The sequence below is a fragment of the Columba livia genome, chromosome 8, assembly GCF_036013475.1.
Source record: "Columba livia isolate bColLiv1 breed racing homer chromosome 8, bColLiv1.pat.W.v2, whole genome shotgun sequence".
Lineage (NCBI taxonomy): Eukaryota > Metazoa > Chordata > Aves > Columbiformes > Columbidae > Columba > Columba livia.
This window is the reverse complement of record NC_088609.1, coordinates 10,022,373-10,043,165: the sequence shown is the minus strand read 5'-3', so window position 1 is coordinate 10,043,165 and position 20,793 is coordinate 10,022,373. Positions and strand designations below refer to the sequence as shown.

At 47.6% G+C, this 20,793-nt stretch overlaps 2 protein-coding genes across 5 annotated transcripts in view; both read right to left on the bottom strand.

The window, feature by feature from the left end:
- Positions 1-905: 905 nt before the first annotated feature.
- DIRAS3 (DIRAS family GTPase 3) lies at positions 906-5,034 on the bottom strand. 4 transcript variants are annotated; one of them, XM_021296473.2, is made up of 2 exons: positions 4,530-5,034; positions 906-3,931 (listed from the first exon to the last, which is right to left on the bottom strand). In XM_021296473.2, the coding sequence occupies exon 2, from the start codon at positions 3,860-3,862 to the stop codon at positions 3,266-3,268; it is 597 nt and encodes a 198-aa protein (XP_021152148.1). In that variant the 5' UTR covers positions 3,863-3,931; positions 4,530-5,034; the 3' UTR covers positions 906-3,265. The 4 variants fall into 4 exon arrangements, with proteins under 4 accessions (XP_021152148.1, XP_021152163.1, XP_021152160.1 ...); XM_021296488.2 differs by lacking the exon at positions 4,530-5,034 and adding an exon at positions 4,167-4,303; XM_021296485.2 differs by having other exon boundaries at positions 3,049-3,931; positions 4,875-4,973.
- Positions 5,035-10,948: 5,914 nt separating this feature from the next.
- WLS (Wnt ligand secretion mediator) overlaps positions 10,949-20,793 on the bottom strand; it is a 35,130-nt gene continuing 25,285 nt past the window's right edge. The window contains exons 5-12 of the mRNA XM_005499065.4: positions 20,491-20,627; positions 19,943-20,111; positions 19,682-19,779; positions 18,987-19,050; positions 18,065-18,208; positions 16,351-16,434; positions 14,537-14,690; positions 10,949-13,881 (exon numbers count right to left, since the gene is read on the bottom strand). Coding sequence (XP_005499122.3) covers positions 13,772-13,881; positions 14,537-14,690; positions 16,351-16,434; positions 18,065-18,208; positions 18,987-19,050; positions 19,682-19,779; positions 19,943-20,111; positions 20,491-20,627 — 960 coding nt within the window. The 3' untranslated portion in view covers positions 10,949-13,771. The remainder of the gene's footprint in view (positions 13,882-14,536; positions 14,691-16,350; positions 16,435-18,064; positions 18,209-18,986; positions 19,051-19,681; positions 19,780-19,942; positions 20,112-20,490; positions 20,628-20,793) is intronic.

Sequence of the window (20,793 nt, the reverse complement as noted above, 5' to 3'; positions counted from 1 at the left end):
CGTGAAGAACACTTCAGGAAAACAGTGGGTTCTGGGATTGAATGAAATTTGACTGAATGAGAAAAAAATAGAGAAAACCAACAAACTTGAGAAATAGCGAGTTACCACCCAACCCGCCAGATGCGAACAGTGTGCCAAGGTGTCTCCAAGTTGAAGAGTTTACAGGATGCAGAAATAGCTCCATAAAAAAAAACCAAACACGTTGTCACCTGAATGTCTTTTATCAGAAGATCTTTTTTAAAAAAACAAAACCCAAACACAACAGATTCGTTCACTTTTTAAAACTGCACTCATTCAAAAAAGGCCAAAGCATTTACTTCCAGCATATACTCCTTACACTACAAAACCCTTAAATCCTTAAAGAAAAAATATTATTCCTTTAATTCAGCAAAATGTTCCTACGTGAGAAACAAAACTTAAGCATGTGTGCAACAAACTCCCCAAATATCTGCACGAGACACGTATTGCTTCAAGTAGGGTTTTAGCAAAAACTTACCCATCGGTCCCTAAAAACGATGGATTTTCAGCTTTCAGGGATCTTCTCCCACTAGTCTGAGGGCCATAAACCCAGAGCTACGTCGTCACTCCAGAATAATGATGTTATCCCAAGGCCACTGGCCATAGGAGCACAGGAGGGACGATGCCACCGTCCGTCCCCACACACAGACCCACCAGATGTGGGTTACGAGGAAGCAGATCCGAATAAAAGGTTTACAAAGAAACGTTCGTTTAATACAACCACTGTTTCGTAAGGATTAATGGGCATCCCCAAGCAATACGGTATTTTTCACTCTTACTAACTATAGTTATTCTCTACATGGCTCCCTGGAATACTCTGAAGATACTGAAATAGATTTCCCTTCTTATAAGAATGATGGATTGCACACATACACAAGTCATACTAGTTTAGTTTGGCAACAAATAAAATCACACAATTTATTCATACAGTTTTAACTTACAACACAATTGATCTTGCACACCCAAAACACCGATTATTTCCACCCCAGCATCTCCATCACCCCTGTGATCCCATGGGACCTTCTCTTGTTGAATGTGCCAGCGATTCTGCCTGGTGCAGGAGGTACTGAGCCTCTTTCGTTCACATTAGTTGTTCCTCTTGCTCTGCCGGACCCCAGTTCTCGGTGATTTCCCTACCACATCCAAAGCAAACACCGCAGTGCCAATGACATGCTCCAGAACATCTCGGCTGGGTGAATAATCGCAGCTACACACCGCCCTGCCTTCACACAGGCAGTGGGAGGTGCAGAGACATTATTAGGTCTCCTGACATTTGGAAAAGGCTTAAACATAAAATGTCTTATAGGGATTTCAAAGGCTGCAGTGGAACTGAAATAGTCTTTGCAATAATAATTGCCAGATGCTAGAAACGACCCACAGAGCAGCATTTCATAACTGCTTGGGAATGAAAGAACAGAGGGCTCGAAACTCATGCAGAGTTAGGGAGGAAAACGCAAGAGTTATTGCCAAGCGAAGCCATCATGGCCGTTTCAGTCAGCACTGAACGCTCACGTAAAACTTGCTTGGGTTTCTGAAATCATAATGAGCAAGATTTTCTGCTGGACTAAGTGAGCTGGAACTGGGGCAAACAGGGAGCCGAATGACCCCTTACATGTGCGTGAGAACGGCCTGAGGAGGTCGGAAAAGCGGCTCACGGACAGAGAGGAGACAGTGGAGCATCAGGAGCCAGCACTGACTGTAAGGATTGTTCAAATATGTGAGGTATTAACACGGACACAAACTTCATGGCTTTCCGTATCAGTCTGCAACACATAAATAACAGTGAAAAGGCTCTTCTCTAGCATCTTATGTAGAAAACAGCAGTTATTAATAGACAATAATGCTTGCAAAGTAAGAAAGGGAATGTACTTTCCAGCATCTCCTGTTCCATATTTTGTTCTACAATAAAATCGCTTCACTAGAAAAGTGCTATAAAAAGCAGCAATTCCCCTCTCCCACGTCTCTTGCGTCAAGACTGTGTTGCTTTGTAAAAATCAAACCTACAGGGCGACACTGAAGTCCTGACAGTCTTCTGCTGGGACTAATACATAAAGCACATTACAACATAGGCTGATAGCAAGTACTTGCACTTATTTTCTTGAAATCTTCTTGACCATGCACCGCAGATGAGGCTTATCATGCCAAAAAAAACCCCAAACAGAGTGAGGAAGACAAGAGACAGACTAAGCCCATGTCTCCAGTCTGTTCAGTCGTGCAAACTGTCTGCTAAAACTTTCTGTCAGAGAGGATTTTGCTTTAATCATGCAGCTTGCAGGTGTAGATGTTTCTTCTCGAAGCAGTGTTACCTGAACTGAGTTGTTGTAAGTCTCAAAACCCAGGTAACGTGGATGAAATAAGGGGAAAAAAAAATCTAGGAGAACTCCAGGCAAAAGTAGCTTCAGCCACGTGCAAAACCAGACTGACAGTTGAGAAGGAAAAGGTGAATTTTGAGAAAGAAAAGGTGAATTGCTGAGATAAGCAGCTCCAACATCACCTGGTACTTACAGCACCCTGCTCACCTTCCCGAAGGAGGCGGCTCATGGTTGAGGACACCGAGAACCACCCCGGTTTGGATCCAGAGCACACGGAACCTCCGGCCTCAGGGAACAGGGGAAGTCAGAGTAAAGGGGGTAAAAAAATCAAACAGCTCGATTATACACAGATATAGCTGGAATCACACACAGACGTCTCAGGAATTGCACAGCACACAGGAAAACTTAAATTCTAACACACAAAAACTGTGTCTTTGGTAGGCAAGCCAGTCTGTCTGCCAAGCACATAAGCACCTGGAGCAACATCCATGCTCATTTGCAGTGCAGATGCAGCTTTGTTAAAGATTTGCCCTGGTCAATAGATTCCTGAAAACAATTTTTGAGGTATACACATTATTATAGACACTGTGATTTCTTTTGAGCTAATAGACTGGGAATACTTAAAAACCACCATGTACTGGCAGGAATGGAGATATTTCTGACTGACATTTTTCTCTTCTGTAAACTTCTGGCATTAAAAACTTCCTGTCACATGTAATTGCTGACATTTAACATTTATTGTTTTAAAAAAAATAAACATGCAGAAAGCCATTATCTTTAAAACCAACACATCAAATAATCCAGCAGAGATTTTCGGGAAAAGCAGCAGCCCTCTAAGGCACGGATTCCTCTGAAACCTCCAGCAGAAATGTATTTTCTGTGGGAGTCCCTGCTCCGACTACACCACGCACCGGTGCGAGTCCAGCAAAAGTCAATCACATAACAGAGCACTTGCCTTGCAGTTTATCTTTCTTTTTCTGCTGCTTGGATTTCTTCCCGTCCACCTGGAGACTGACCATCCTCCTCTTCTCCAGATTCAGGAGCTCCTGGAAGAGCTCCTGCACATTGTAGTTCATCTTGGCTGACGTCTCCATAAAGGAGCACTTCCACTTGCTGGCTAACGCTTGCCCGTCGCTGGCATCCAGCTCCCGCTGCATCTCGTCGCTTTTGTTACCCACCAACATGATGGGGATTTTCTGGATGTCCCCTTTAATCTGGCAGATCTGGTCAAAGATGGGCTGAAGATCCTCCATGGACTGCCTGCTGGTGACAGAGTACACCAAGATGAAAGCGTGACCTTTGGATATCGACAGCCGCTGCATGGCAGGGAACTGGTGGCTTCCCGTGGTGTCTGTGATTTGGAGGGTGCAGATGCTCTTATCGCAGCTGATCACCTGCCGGTACGTATCTTCAATCGTGGGGATATAGGTTTCCCTGAAAGTCCCCCTCACAAAACGGAGAACCAAGGAGCTTTTGCCAACCCCTGCTGCTCCGAACACAACCACCCTGTAGTCGTTGCTTTGTTCAGGCATGTTTGCTGTGCTGCTAGAGAAGATTTTCACTGAAAGAGCCCGAGTTCCTCAAGTTTATGCAGAGGTGGCCTGTGGAGAAGGGGGAGGGAGGGGGGCAAAAGGGAAAGAGAGGAGCAGGGAGAAAGACAAAGAAATCGTTACACTACCTCGGTAATTTCAGGGCACGTTATTGAAATAAGCATTTAAATAAGCCACTCCCCCTCCCATCCTTTTTTTCTTGCGTTAAAGAGAAATAAACCACAGTCCCTCTAAGACACACTCCCCACGCACAACTGAACGTTAGGAGAGGAGCAAACGCCTCCACCTGTAGCCATCCGCTCCCCCGGCCGGCGAGACGGGGCTGAAACCGCCTCCCGGCAGCGGGGAAACCGTGCCCGCCGCCCTCCGCTCCTCCTCCGGCCCCGCAGCGCCCCGCTCCGCACCTCGGGCGCTCCCCATCCATCCATCCATCCATCCATCCATCCATCCATCCATCCATCCATCCATCCATCCATCCATCCATCCATCCATCCATCCATCCATCCATCCGCGGGCTCCCGCCGGGCTGCCCCTCCCAGCCCCTGTCCCTCCTGCCTTGAAAGCACCATAAACCCCAACCTCCGCCTCCTCCTCCTACTAAAAAAAAAAATTCAAAAGAATCCTCGTAAATAAATAAGCAGTCAGCAACCTTAGTCTGGCAAGAAAGCCCAGTTTTGATGCTCCATCCCGCTAATTCCGTGCTAATTACTGCATCAGGGCCAGCACCTCCTCTAGTCCCCCAGCGCTGACAGCCCTTGCCGGCTCGCTCCCCGCCTCCACGCTCCCCGGCTCACATTCAGGAATTATTTTATTTCAAAACTTAAAACACGGGTCAGCGTTCCACCCCCACTGCCCTTAAAACCGGCAGGGATGACATAGGATCTTTGGGCCCTTAAAGGTCCTCTGATTTGGCAAATAAAGAGTTACATTTCACTATCACAAGTAGCACTTCTCGTTTATGAGGAATTTCCCCGAACGCCATCTCTCCGCACACCCTCTCTGAAGGCAGAGCCGGAGCCTGACAGAACGCGGACATGTCCCCGCTGCCACCCCTCCAGAACGGCCCGGGGCCGAGAGAACCCACGGAGGCCGCTCCCCTCCTCCCCCGGCTTCTCCTCATCCCGCTCCGCCCGAGACGCCGCCACGGCGGGCAGGAGAGGGCGCCCGGCTGCCGCTCACAGCCCCGCCGAGGCGCAGCCCCCGGCCGCCCTCCCGCCCCAAAATGGCCGCCGGCCCTTAACGGAGAGAGCTGCGGAGCGAAAACCCGCGGGCTCAGGGCTGCCAGTCCCAGTCAGACCCCAGACCTGCTTCTCCAGAGCCTCCCTCCAGCCCCATGCACCCAGTGAGGGGCTACACTGACCTCCACCTCAGAGACTGAGCCTGGCTCGCTAATTAGCTGTTTAATGTAGACAACTTAATTACCAGCTGATGATGACAAACCACCCCAGGAGCACCACAGTGCATGTCTCCCTGTGCCAGGCACACTGGCAGGGGTCAGCTCTCCTCCCCAGCTCCTGGCCCCAGAGGCTGGGAGTGCTTGAGGGCACCAGCCTGGCAGCAGAGGTTCAACATTTGTGAGGTTGACAAGCGCCATTTGTTGAGCCCCGGTTCTCTGGGGACAGCCCGTCTTAGCTTGTTCTAACAGCAACATCTCCCACTGTGATCCTGTCTCACTGTGACCAGGATGATGCATTGCCTGGATGAGAATTCTCCTGATTTTTCCTCTAGAATGCTGTGGGTTTTTTCCTGAGTGTGAACTCCGTCTTGGACCAGAGCTTCCACTTTTCACAATGAGGGTGGTGAGAGCCTGTCCCAGGTTGGCCAGAGCATTGGTGGATGCCCCATCCCTGGAGATATCCCAGGCCAGGCTGGACAGGGCTCTGAGCAACCTGAGCTGGTGAAGATGTCCCTGCTCATGGCAGGAACCCTTTTGCAAAGCTTCACGCTTTTCTTATTATTAAACCACAGCAGGACAAACTGCAGCTGAAGGACCAAGTACACCTGCCTGAGGACCTCCCTGTGCCACCAACCTCAGGAGGAAATGGTCCAGAGCTCTTTCCCCCTTTACAGAAGTTGTAACTGAAAACATGGTTAAGGACGGTCATGTAGATGTTTCCCCTGATTCTGTGGGCCACAAGGCCTGATTTAGGGAATAACAGCTTTAGAAGGGGCAAATAAAATACTTCTGAAAGTCTACAGGAACATGGTTGTCCTCGTCATCTCCTGCAGACCTTCTATCCACCCCAACCACACACTTCTGCATGTCCCTTTGGTGGCACATCTCGGACAGCAAGCTTGTCTGCCCTGTCCCCTGCTCCTCCTGCGTTCCCCATGCAGACAAGTGGTGACTCTCTCTTTCACAGTCTAAACTCTCTAAGAAATAATTGCTTGTCCCAACACATGGTGCTTAATAACCCATGGTTTCCAAAGCCATAATTACATCCTAGTCATAGAAGGGCGACGCTGCTGCTTGCAGTCTGGCATTGAGTACGCAAGGTTCTGGCTGGGGCACGCTCAAGTCTGTGAACTGAAGAGTTAAATCTCTTTTGGGGACATTTGTCACAGCCCTTCCTGGAGATCTTGGAGCCAGGGAAGTGAAGGATCACTCCCTGGTGGGACATTGCTTTGCCACAGTGACATGAATGGATCCAGAACAGCTGGGAGCAGCCATAAAAGCCAAGTGGAGGAGGTTAAGGTAGCCTGGATTTGAATCCTCCTGATGACTTAGAGAGTAATTAAATTAATGCAGTAACTGAAAGAGGAAAGACACACATCGCCTATATACTGGGAATGCAATTGCATTAAAAGTTAAAAGCTCTATAAATCTCCTGCTTGCACTTGAGCAGGAGCTGGGGAGCAATGTGCTTTCAGACAAATCCTGGAACAGAGAAAGTATATCCAAAGAGGAGAAAGTGTTCACAAAAGCATGATTTTAATTGCTAAAGCTAGTTTTCCCCTATCCCAAAACCCAGTTTCTGCAAGTGTCCAATACACCTGACCTGCTGGGTTGCTCAGAGCCCCGTCCAGCCTGGCTTGGGGTGTCTCCAGGGATGTGGCATCCACCACCTCTCTTCTCCTGCAGAACATGCTGGTGTCTGTTCGCCCTTTTCTCAAGGCTTCTGAATAGCTTTCATTCTTCCTGATGCTGGAGAAAGCTTTTGCCCACACCAGTGCCCGCCTTACTGGACAAGAGCCCATCTTTGTGCTGAGCAGCGACTCAGGCAGAGCAGATGTGGCAGATGTTCCATCACACCTTCTCCATCACTGCAGTGGCAGTTGCGATCCCCCCAGAGCTCAGTGCTGCCAGGAAACTAAAGAATAACTGAGAATCTGCAGATAAGACAGAGACACATTGATATTGCCGCTAATTAGCCACCCACAGCAGGTCCCACGTCACCATCAGGGTGGCATCTGATGAGTCCAGAATCCATCAGCACAGGCATGTCCTTGCGTCAGGTTCTGATACTGCCCCTCATGTATTAGCAGGTGAATTTCTGACGGCTGAAGACAATGCTTCCCTTTCCGGATAGTCTCTCCTTGCTTTGAAGAAAAAACAAACTGGAAGGGTTCTGATGGCGTTGAGAAGTTTTTCTGCCTGCTTCTCCTGGCCTTTTTGCCTTCGTTGTGCTTCCTCATCTTCCTGCTGCCGCATTTCTGCTCATTTTAACCTACTAAAAATTAATGCATTTCATGAACCATTTATGCTTGGGGTCGTAGCTGGATTATATACACCCTGGTCACATCCTGACTTCTGGCAGCCCCGCATCTTTCCCACTGCACAAGGACACTTGGATAGAAACCCCCTGGCTGTCCCACCCCCAGCGTCACAGCATCTGTACCCAAACCTGCATCTGCTGCAGCGATATTGTTCCCACTTGTGTTTCTAACTTAATTAAGTGCTTAAGCAATTTCTGTCCGTAGCCAAATCTCCCTGTGGCAGGTACAGCAGCACCTAAAGCACTAGTGAGTACCTGTGGACAGAACATTTCTCAGTCCTCCCCCAAGCTTATTCCTCCAAGACCATTTCTGTTTTTTCAGGTTATCGTTTCTTATTTCTCTGATGCTGCCTCACCGACTCCATGGTATTCCCCCATCTATTTTGAACCCGCTTCTATCCTTACCGAGCAGCGTCGTAACGCCTGCCTCTGATCCCAGGCTGGAAAAAAAAAGCATCTTTGGACCTGTTTCATACAGCTCTGGATTTTTTTGTCCAACACAAAAAGCCCAGAGGATTTTCTCAAGGAGCTTCAATCTTAACATGAAGCCCTGTCAAGTCCTGTCATCATTCACTGTGTTATTTACCAGGGGAAAATGAAAGCAGATGCTCAGCTACCGGGCCAGCTGTTTCAGACACAGAAGTGAGTTATCTCCAAGTCAGCTGCCCATTCTCAGCTCAGCTGCACAGCATATAAGCAGAACACTCAACTTTTGCAAGGTACTCAGAAACACCGAAAATAAGTGGACCGATAACTGCGATCTTAAAGAAAAGAAACCTCCTCTAAAGCCAGGAAGGCTCCCAGTTGCTCTGAGCTACTTTGAAAGCTCCTGTCTGAAATAATAATGACATACTGCTACTAAAAATAATGAAGAAAATTAAAACAGGAGAATAAAACACATCTCTTTAACAGTACATTAAGCAACATTGCTTCATGCTTAATACAAAGGGACAGAAATAAGTTCTAATAGACTGTACTTCTCTTACATAGGATAACTGTTAATGCTGTATCCACAGCTGCTCGATCGCAACTATGTGAAGAGCTGATGCTACCCAGGAGATTTTATCCTGTTGTTAATTAGTCATGTGAAGCCCGGTAATCCAAATTAACGGTGGTGAAAGCAAGACCTGCCAGTGAGACCTGAACCAGCAATTAATGGGCACGCCTCAGTGACACGTCCCCGAGTGATGGCAGCAAACAGAGGGTCCTGGAGCGGATGCCATCGCAGCTGGGCTGAGCAGAGGACTTTCCTCTTACCCTTGTCAGAGATGGAGAGGCAGAAAGTGCCAACAGCTACAGCCATTATAAGGTCTTGTATTTTATTTAAAACTCTGGATCTAAAGCCTGAAATTTGTATTGATTTCCTATAATACTCTCTGACAAGGGAAAAACTGAAAGAGCTATTGGCTTTTGTATAGTGTAATGTCAGGTGCTAAGTGGGAAAGCAGACCCGTGACAAGGCCATGTGCCAGGCACAGGGCAAAAACCTTCCAAAAATAAATCTGTCACTGTTATTCCTTATTTTACCCCAATAAAAATACACTGACTGTGTCTCATCTTTCAGAGCAGGCATGACAGTCATTTATAACAAGAACTGGAGCAGACGTGAGCCGCAGTCCCCAGCTCTGTACATCTCATCTCCTACGGTTCAGTCTCCGGCGATTCTTTCCCCAGCAATAGAGCCAATGCTTTATTTTCATCACAATGAAATCCCACACAATAGCCTTAAGCTACAGAATTTGTGGTGGGAGACGGGAACATGTTTCAGTGTCTCACAAAATAATTATCTGGGGACTGCTGGGAGTGGATTGAAAAGGACAAGAAGAAAACACCAGCACTTCCATCTCACCCGTGTTCATCAGCACCACTGGGGACAGTCTCAGATCACTGCTGGGAGACCAAACCCCATCGCAAGTTGCTTCTTCCATTTTTAAGCTGGGAAACATGAGCCAGATCCACCCCACAAGCCTTGCTGCCAGAGCCTGTGGCCAGCAGGGACAGAATCATGGAACGGTTTGGATTGAAGGGACTATCCCAGCTCCCCCAGTGCCACCCCTGCCCTGAGCAGGGACATCTTCACCAGCTCAGGTTGCTCAGAGCCCCGTCCAGCCTGGCCTGGGATGTCTCCAGGGATGGTTCATCCACCACCTCTCTGGGCAGCCTGGGACAGGCTCTCACCACCCTCAGGGGCAACCATTTCTTCCTCATGTCCTGCCCGAATCTCCCTCCTTTAGTTTAAAACCATCACCCCTTGTCACGCATGCAGTGAAACACAGCTGCCTGACCTGCCATCATTTTTGTCACCCTTCCCTGAGCCTGTCCCAGAGCTAACATACCCTGCTAGAGGGATGGGTACCCCCAGTACCTCCCCAAACATCACTGCAGAGTCACAGCACAGCCTTCTCATGGCAGCTCCTTGCTTTGCTCTTCAGTCACAAACCAGCTTTAGAGAAAAAAAAACAAAACACTCTGGCCCCAGACCTCTAAGAAAACGCAGAAAGTGGTCCTATGAGAAACACTTTTCCAACCAAAGACCCTTTGCTGACCTCAAAAACTGTGGTCCCCAGCTCACCCACAGAAGTCTATTATAACCCATTTCCTTTCTGCTGAAGTCAGCAGCTCATGGCAGCACCAAACAGCCTTCTAAAGAAACTCTCAGGTTTGTCCCATTCCTCTCCAGTCCTCACCACGTCCCTGCCCGGTGGCACAGACCCACAAAGCTCCTGGGACAGCTCTGATCCTGAGCAGCTCCTTGGAGCTAATAGGAACCTCTGCACACAAGCAAATTTCACACATTTTTAGAGGTGAGGGATTTATTTTGTATTTTCTTGTCTGAAAGCCGTGTTCTGTGGCAGCAGAGGGCAGCCAAACCCTGCCAGGGCAGAGCTCTCCCCAGCCAACAAAAAGCCAGAACAAGTAACCTGGGAGGAAAAACAGTGTGGGAGGGTGGCAGTGGTTTTACAGTTATTTAAAATTCATGAATTTGCTCTTTTGAAATTTGTTAGATCCAGAAAGTACTGTACTGCTTCTAGTTCATCTTCAAGCAGCCCCCGTTCCTCGCTGGGGCAGAGAAGCTGCAGCAGAAATGGAACCATGGGCTCTGCCTAAAACTCGGCAGCCCAGTTTCCCCCATATCTCATGTGCCATTGTACTGAGGCAGCCCCGATTGCAATGGGAACTTCAAGCTGCCAGTATCAAAATTAATCTGTTGTCATCAAATTTCCAATCATTTTCCCCAGCAACAAGTTGTGCAACTTGCAACCGCCCAGAGTAAGAGACCAAATAAAAGCAAACGAGATCACAGCACAAGAGCTACAATTCCTCAGTCAGTGAAGCAGGCCGACCACAAATCCACAATATTGTATATTTTATTTAAATTAACAAAACTACACGTTTTCCAGGTTGCTTAAAGCATTCTGTAAAAACTGAACTCAACCTAAACAAAAAAAAGGATATAGCTTAATAAGACCCAGGAACTATTACTCAGACATATAAGTAGGACTTAGGAATTAAGAAATAAAAAACCACACACGCGCGCACGCACACATACACGCGTCCCGTAAACAAATGGTTAGTTTTGACACAAAATTTGGTTTTAAAGCTGCAGTTCCCCATTTGTAAGGAGCCTTTACAAAATGCAACGCTATACTAAGCTGTAAAAGAAACCACGGACACATCTATCGGAACAACATAAATATCACACAAGAACCCAATGTAAAAAGCACATTAAAGTTGCAAAGTCGAGCACTCAGCCAGGAACATGCTGGCATTATGATGACATGCATTAATTTAATTAACTTTGTATGGGAACAACTACCACAAGTAGGAACACTGCTTTACCTACTAGTATTTGTTTTCCTTATGTTAACTGCTTACATGTTGAAGGTACAGTCCCAGCACTTATTCCACATACAGTAAGTGTGCACACTCCTTTTTTTCATTTTGCCTTTTTTTTTTTTTCTTTTAAACTACATTTCATTTCAGTACAGGGGTATTATCATCCCATTTTACAAAACCAAACTAAACTTATAAAAAATGATTAGTCTTCCAGTTCAAGTATCCAAAAGATCACCCAAAGCCAACTCCTTGAGCGGTGCTCAGCACTTTTTCTGTGCCACAAGGGACTTTGCACGCTCAGACACAGCAGCACACGAGGGACATCACTGGGAGCGATGCGTTCAGTGTTCCTCAGCTCCGAAACCGCATCCCAGTGGGGCTGAACAGAACAATGAACAGTATTATCTTCTTTTAATAGTAGCTCCAATTAAAAACAGAGCAGTCCAATCAGAGACCCATTTGATGGAGCACAAATTGGGGTTCCCAGCAACGAAAAGGATTCATGATTACCTACGGGGAAGGAAAAGCGAGAGGCAAAGCAAGTTGGTGCTGGATTTTGTTATGAACGTGCCTGCAGTGGTGCTGGGGTGGCTGGAGCTGAATGGAGCCGCAACCCTTGCATGGAGCGGGGTGGATGTGCAGGGTGCACAGGGCAGCACCGGGGATAAGCTGTTTGCTGGGAGGGGAATCGCGACAGACCAGCACCTACCAGTGCAAACCGGAGCCCCAACTCACAGGCAAACCAGAACGTGACGGCAAAGCCAGCACGCAACGGGCTTTAATTGACTGTCACAATCCATACATTGGCTAGAGATGGACTAAGGTTTCACAGGTAACCTCACTTCTGATATTTCCCAATTATACTTCCATTTTGCGGCCTTAGTACTCTAACAACTGATGTGAAGTTTTAAGAATCCAAGGACATCGTGTTCTCTTTCTCAGGATGGTGTTTCTACCACTACCTGCGATGCATGTCAGAGGCTTGGGAAGCTGCCCCTCTTCCCTCATCCAGATGATCTTTCGAGGTCCCTTCCAATCACATTCGGTGATTCTGTGATCTCTCACCCTTCCTCAACAGATAGCAGAGGCACATTCTTATCTTTTAGGTGCTAAACCGGGAGGTTATGTGTTATGGGCAGTTAACAGAGACATTTAGTAGTGCCAGATAATGAGGCTCTCTGGATCCTCCAGGTTTCCCTTGGGCAGCAAAGACCCTTCTGGCCATGCTTCATTAACACTTCTCTCAACTGGTCCCCAGCATGGTCCAGTTTACACCTCTATCCCATGTCAGTTCTCATTCCCCTCACGCTGCCAACAATCTCACAGTGTAGGGGCGAGCAACCTCACCGTCTGCTTTTGCTTTGAAAAGCAAATATCCACGTTAGTGCCAGGACAAGCGGATGTTCTCAAACCCAATAATCCCTGGAAGGATCCAGCTCTGCCAAGCGTTCCCCATCCCAGCAATGCAAGGAGGAGTGGGATTGCCCGGTCACTGAGAACACATTGTCCCTCCCACGGCCTTTCTGCTCTCCCCATGGCACGTGGGCAGCGTGAAAATGAGCCGTAACAAAAGGGTCAGACGGAGTAAGACAAGAGGGAGAGAGAGCCAAAGGGGCTGAGAATAGGCAGGATCTGGCTGCGGCACCGCCGGGACCTTGGGACATGAGCATCCCTTTCCCCCGCAACGCGGCACTCAGATTTTTATTCCCCTACATTTAACATGCAGCTGTAAAACACACCGACTAAGCACACTGCTGCTTTTACTAAAATCTTATAAATTACAAACTGTCTACTCCCTTCCCCAGCTGTGCTTCATTCAAGCAACAGAGGTTTGCTGCAGGGCTGTACTAAAGACCTCAAACAAGGTTCAATACAATTATAGATGGAATTAAATGATTTTACAATGAGGCGTTAGTTCCCATCTTAACCAACACCTTGCTTAAAGTTGCACACAAAAAAACGAGAAGTACTGAATATGTGCTCATGGACTGAGCTTCCTGCACCACCCTCGTGCACAGGCACATGGCAGCCAAAGAAAACCTGGCCCACACCAGCTCTGGCCCCTCCTGACCCCCCAAATGGGCGACTTTGCAACCTTAATGCTTTTTTCTAGCGGGTTTTTATGTGCTCGAGTGTAACACAATATACATATCCCTCCCCCCCAGGAATAACTACACCATAGTAAAGAGTTTACAAACGTTCTGCTCGGTGTCACTGCTCCATGACAATACTCGGGGTGCTGGAGGAGCAAGTGCAGTCGGCAAGGTCTCCTCCTGGGCAGCCTTGTGCTGTCCCCTGCTGTCACCCCACGCTGGGTCCCGGCTGAGCCTCCTCCACGTCACTCCTGAGCCTCCTTGCGAGCCAGCTTGTAGACCTCGGTGGGGCCGTCCACGTGGGTGATGGTGGTGGTCAGCTGCAGCTCTTCCCCACTGTTGACTCCCAGGTCACCTGAGAAACAAAAGTGACATCGTCAGCCCAGGCTCACAATAGAATATTTGACAATCAGAAAGCTAAAGATCAGTTTTATTCTCTCCAGGCTTTCAGCAGCTACCCGAGCCATGGACCACACAACATTTCTATGAATGCTTTACTTTAAAGTTATCTAAATCCAAACATATTGGCAAAGGATGATTTCTGTGCTTCTGAAGGCTATGGAATCCAACAGCTCTGCCATTCTCCACTTGCCCAGATTTCTATGTTCTCCTTTCCTTGTTCCTCCATTCGAACTACACACTTAGAGCTGGGCAATGCTAAAAAGTACAAGAAACACCTAGAAGGTTTAAAACAGCCTTGGCTAAATACTCAAAGCTGTCTTAACCTAGTCATTAATTTAAATGTCTGCTAAGAAAAACAAACCATCCTTTGCATGACATTTCAAGGTTCTGAGCAACCTGAGCTGGTGAAGATGTCCCTGCTCATGGCAGGGGTGGCACTGGGGGAGCTGGGAAGGTCCTTCCAACCCAAACTGCCCTGCGATTCTATGATTCTATTCTATTAACATACAATTTGGGGGGGAAAAAAAAAAAAACAGGCACAAAAGGTATCACCCACTTTATAGCACTTTCTGCCCACGAGAGCCTCCAGCTCATTTAGAGGCATTTACCATTCGACTGGTCTTCCCCATAATTCTTGTGTGACGGTGCATACAGGAACATCAGGGCAAAGACGTAGAGGTTCCACATGCCGTAGATGCCAGTGAAGAAGGCGCTGTTCACCTGGATTGTGATGTCCCCCCACTTCCAGTGGCCCTCGGTCACCTGCCCAGGAGAAAGCAGACATGCGTGGGCCAGTCAGCAAGACCAAATTCTATAAAAATACAGAAGTGATCCCCAAAGCACTGACTTAGAGTAAATCAATAAGAACAGCGTCAATTCAACAGGACGGAGTAAATGGAGAACAACAGATTCAGTGATGCCGTGAAGAAAGGCGAGAATTCTCCTCTTTAGTCTCAATCTCCAGGAAAAAATGGTCCTTACAAAATGATTGCACCAGGATTTCTTTAACTTTGGTTTATCGTTTTTAAACGTGACAAAATCTCTCATCTTGTGCAATGTGTCGCTGCCGTAACTGATGTGTTCAGCAAAGATTGCCACATCAAGGGCAGTACCTAGGAGACAACTAGTTACATCTGAAAACATCAGACTTCTATAAATAGAGCTTTTATGGAAGGAAAACCAGCATGAATAATGCGAGGAGCTGATGTGCTGAATACCTGCTTGCTGCTTCTGCCTTACAAGAGGGGCCAAGGCTGACAACATCAGCCTTAGACATGCAGATATTTGTCAAGATTTACAAAAATATCATCAATATTAATATTACTTGAAGATAGCAGACAGATCGCACTGAAATGCCGGCTGTCCGTTAAAGAAAAAAACATAAAGGGGAAAGACAAAAGCTAAACTAGCTTATAAGGAATAGCTGAACAAGATAATTTGCTTTATGCCCATACACAGTGATGGCCATTTAATGGCCAGTGATGAAATGAATTGCCAAGTGACATTCCTCAAATCAGCGCTTCAGTCTAACAGATTTTTAAGAGCAAAATCATCTGCTGCTGTATTTTGCATTGGGACCCAGCATGTATCCCAAAGCATAAGTGGTGCAGTGAGGGACAAACTGCTCCTGCACCCAAAATTCAGTAAGACTGGACTTGCGAGGCTGCACCCAGGGCTCTCCCGAAGCTATGAGCTGCCTCTGCTTAGGAACAACCAGAAATGACACATTTAAGTAGTGATATGAGCTCATTTATACAGAGATTGCATTGGGGCTCACAATAAATAGGTAAAGAGGCTGTTGGAAACAGTAGCATTGCAAAGTCAGCCTAGGGAGGATTGAATTCTGTTATTTCTCTGCGGGCAGATAAAGCCACCGGATTTTTTTCAATGCGAACAGAACATTTTCCTCTTGCTGAGTTCTCAGAAATGACTAAAGTGTGTTGTCTGATATTTCAAACAGCAGAGCCCCAAACCTCACCCTGAGCCAAAGGCCTTTGTTGAGGCTTCAGCCTGAACAATTTGATGGCAGTGCTTCAAATAAATGAAAACAACTTCTTGAAAAGCAACTTATTATCTAATCTGCTTATAATGGGCACGTCTTATCTGAACAGCAAGATGTCAGTGGTGAGGGAACTGGAGGCTGATGTTCTCAGAGGGAGCTGAGTCTCATCAAATGGCCTCAAGTTGCACCAGGGGAGGTTGAGGTTGGACCTTGGGAACAGTTTCTTCCCCAAAGGGCTGTCGGGCATTGGAACAGGCTGCCCAGGGCAGTGGTGGAGTCACCATCCCTGGAGGGGTTGAACAGATGGAGATGAGGTTCTCAAGGACATGGATCAGTGCCAGGGCTGGGAGAAGAGGTGGACTTGATGATCCTGAGGGTCTGTTCCAATCAAAATTATTCTATGATTCTATGATCACTCACCTGGCTGACAATGAAGAAGATGACGGTCATTGCTGCACAAGCCAGGGTGATGAGCATCAGGAACTTGAACCTAAAAATCAGTCCCTGTTTAGACAGAAATGTCACTGGTCACACCAACAGAATCCACAAAACCCATTTGTTTTTTAGCATATACAGGACACAAGTATAAAAACAAAATTAAAGAAAAAAAAAAGGCAAAGGAAAAAAAGGGGCCAAGCCACGAAACCCCAAAGCAAAACAACCTCCACCCACTCCTGCCCCGCGTCTGCGACATATTCTCCGCTCCCCACACATCTGCGTCTCTCCAGGATGCTGCAGCAGGGTGGGCACGTCTGGACAGCTCTGCCTTTCCATTGCATCTGTTTTTGGGACCGATTTACCACCAGATAACATGGCAGGGGAGGCAGGTCTGTGTCAGCTGTGGGTTTCAGCCTGATTGCTCACAGCTGTTGTAAACCCACCATCTGTGATGCTCGTGGGGCTGAGCAGGATGAGCCGGCATGTCCACAGAGCGGGGACCGGTACCGGCCTCATCCTCACCTGCCCGCTCTGTCTGCAAAACGCAGCAATTCCCAGCACTCGTCAAAATCACGCTGGCTATCACAGAAAAACGTATGTTATAAAACAAACTATAGCTCAAGCTCCCTTGGCTGGGAATCCGACTGCATACCATACTTGCTTTCACTAGTTTTACATTTTTACTTATAAATTCTTTTCCGTTTGTTTTGTTTCGTGTGTGTTGTTTTTTTTAACCTGTTTCTGGAATTTTGGTGGAAATGTCAGTGTCTGCGTAATGACTGTGCCACACTCCGACAACAAATGACTATTAATTTAACTCTTCCAGACCAGATTCACGCTTGCCAGATGTTTGTGTGAAGAGCATGGCCCCAGCAGCTCCGCAATACGAGCTGAAGTCCTGTGCCTGTTGCTAAAGTGAAATGTGGAAAAAAAATGCTCAATATTTTGTTCACATTCTCTCAAGTGTGATTTTCTAGTTTTTATGCGCATTCCTGATGGGTGATAATGCACTTGTTCAAGTCAGAAGTGACCATCACTTAACAGAACAACATCAGCAATAAATATTTACACATCCATGGAAACAACACTTGAAGCGAGCTCCTCATGTTTTGCAGCAGTTAAAAACGACTAGGACAGAAACGAGATAAAAAATCATGGGCTAAAAATGGGGATAATGGGCTGAACACATCGCATTTTGATCCTAGCAGGACAGTTTCCCTTCTGCAACTCGGTTAGAAAGAGACAACCCATAAATCTGAATTCACAACATGGAAAAACAGGGTGGTCTTAGGAATACTTTCCATTAGAGACAATCATTAATAAGGAGAAACAGAGGCACAAGGAGGTGACGGGCATACACCCCCATAGTAATTTAAATGGTAATTTGGCCAATTTTCTTCTATCCTCCAATACTGTTCAGTAAGCTGGGAGATCACAACTACTGATCAGAAAGGAGATGTTCCTTATATACCCTCCTGGCAGTTTAGAATAATTCAGAGGGACTAAAAACCCAATAAAGAAACTTCATGACAGTCAAATAAAAAAATCTTGAGGTGATCTGAGCAACACAAGAAAGCCAATAAAAATCAGACATCCCAATTCAGGACCATATGGATAGAGAAGGTCTCAATATTGACTTTAAGGTCAAAAACGCATTTAAAAAATACAGAATCTGTGCAGTGAGGAGGGACGTTACCTCGTAATGAAGGCGACGAGCCTTGCTCATGGCTGGGAGGCTTGACTGCTTCCCACTGATGTTTCTGAACACTTGGAAGACCATAAAACACAGGAAGAGAAAATAGAGACACAAGCAGATTCCTGCGACGATAATAAAGGCCATCTGGGCAGCGTAGGTTAAGAAAAAAATGGTATGAGCTAAACAGAAATAACAGCAAACGTTATCCACGCAATTCACATATTTTAATATTGTCTTAAAGATTATAATTAAACTCATATCGGGCAGCGATGGCTCAGGACAGCAGCCTGCCCACAAGCTCAGCACAGCACTGAGGAGGGACAAACCACCGAAACGCCTGCCCCTCCGAAATCTGCTGGGATTTGGGAAGACATCGCCAACCAGCACAGTCTCCAGGGAGGCTCCTGCACTGGAGCTGGATGCTGCCGAAGGGGAAATAATCGCATTAGCTTATCTCAGCCCGGTAATCCCAATTAATGGCAGTGAAAGCAAGACCTGCCAGTGGGACCTGAACCAGCAATTCATGGAAACGCCTCAGCAACATGTCCCCGAGTGATGGCAGCGAATGGAGAGTCCTGGAGCAGATGCCATTGAAACTGAGGCCAAGGGAGAAAGTTAAGTGGGTGCTGCTGGGACAGCACAGGCTCTGGGGCTATGGTGATGACACCCAGGACCTAAATCCCCCATGCTTTCCCCCAAATCTCAGCCATCTTGTACAGAGGTTCTGTTTTCCAGTGACTTCCCAAGCACAGTCCCCAGCTCCGAACTGTCAGTGCTCCTTCTTCCAAATGACACCAGCAACTCCCACAGCACCTAAGCACCCCTCACAGCCCTCATGTAGCCAAAGGAGGAGGGTTTCCCACACCCTCCACGTGTCTGCCAGGAGAAGTCGCCTCCTGCACGGAGCCATGTGGAAGGATACAGCCAGCTCCGTGCCAACTTCAGTGGTCCAGATGCTGTAGAAGGGGTTCTTCAGCTGCACCCCCCTGCAAAGAGGAGAGAAAACACCCAGCTGCATAGAAACCAAGGGGCTCAGAGAATCACAAACACTTTGGGTTGAAGGGACCTTCCTGGCTCCCCCAGTGCCACCCCTGCCATGAGCAGGGACATCTTCACCAGCTCAGGTTGCTCAGAGCCCCGTCCAGCCTGGCCTGGGATGTCTCCAGGGATGGTTCATCCACCACCTCTCTGGGCACCCTGTGCCAAGCTCTTACCACCCTCAGGGGCAACAATTTCTTCCTCATGTCCAGCCTGAATCTCCCTCTCTTAGTTTAAAACCATCAGCCCTTGTCCTATCCCAACAGGCCCTGCTCTAAAGTCTGTCTCCATCTTTCTTATCAGTCCCTTGTAGGTACAGAAAGGCTGCACTAAGAGAGCCCACATCTGCTCTGCAGCCTAGGAAGAGCTGCTTCCCTGTTCAGGCAAGGAGGAGATAACGTGGGACATGTTTATTTACACCCTATGAGACAAGATGCTGCTGTGAGATGCTCCATGGCACTGACAGGAGCTTCTCCTCACTTCAAGAGATGGGCATCCAGCCATGGGGGTTAACCTGCTGGTCCCCATGGTGGGAGGTGGCTGGGGACAGCTGGCCCTGGGGAGCAGCACTGCACCTACCTCTCACACATGTCAAAGATGAAGAGGCAGAAGGAGCCAACAGCTATGGGTCCAACCTGCTTCCAGTACCCTGAGAGACGATTCCGCTCGTTCTGATCCTAATCGGAGGGTCAAGAGATGGGGAGGAGGAGAAAAAGGAAAAGTAAGCTACGGTGAAGTCCTCTCACCCGGAGCAAGTCCCCACAACATTGTTTCCAACACTCAGTATGTACAAAGAAGTTGATGGTGGGGCTGGAAACCACCTTTGCTTGTCGTACCCACCATCATGTGCTCTCCACAGAAGATGATCCAAAATGACAGAAGCATGGCATAGAAGATGCCTTGTCGAATATCTCCAAATAGCAACATCCAAGTCCAGTCAAATCCGATGGAAAACCACTCCACAGGGATGTTAATGAATGTCATGGAAATTCCCAGAGCAAAGATGACCCTGGAGAGGCAGAAACACCATTTCTTTCCACTTTGCAAGGCCAGGACACAGAGCCCCAGAAGCCGAAGCTGTGCGTGAAGAGCAACAGAAGAAAATTCAGCATTTGGGCAGTGGCGTGTCACCTCCTGGCAGCAAACCCTCTGGGCCTGAGACCCTCTGAGCAGCTACAGGCAAATGCAGCTGCTTGTTCTCTGGGGGGTTTAATAGGAAAGAAGAGAGAAGCTATGGGGGTCTCCTGCTCCCAGTGTGCCTGGGTGCAGGAAGAGGACAGAGAAGAGACACTAATGTCTTCCCAAACACAAGTTCTGCCAGGGAGCAGTGACTACATTGGCCAAGGTCCTCTTGGGTCACCTTGGCCAGCACACGAGCCCCCACTCACTTCTCCAGCAGGACAGGAGCGCGTGTCATCAGCGTGATCCGTCTCCAGTACCAGATCATGATAATCAAAATGCTGGGGGTGAGGAAGGTCTTCATGGCAAACCACACTTTCGTAAAGCCTCCATTTTGATGGATGCCCTATGGAAAACCAAGGTGGAATGAAACTGCTGTGCAGGTTTAACATTGTTAATCTGTGCTGCTCCTTACAGGAAAGACATGTATGTGCAAGCACATAGAATTGTAGAACAATTTGTGTTGAAGGAACCTTCTCAGCTCCCCCAGTGCCACCCCTGCCATGAGCAGG

Excerpts from the sequence above, each read along its gene's own strand:
- DIRAS3 (XM_021296473.2), bottom strand. The coding sequence starts at position 3,862 with ATGCCTGAACAAAGCAACGACTACAGGGTGGTTGTGTTCGGAGCAGCA.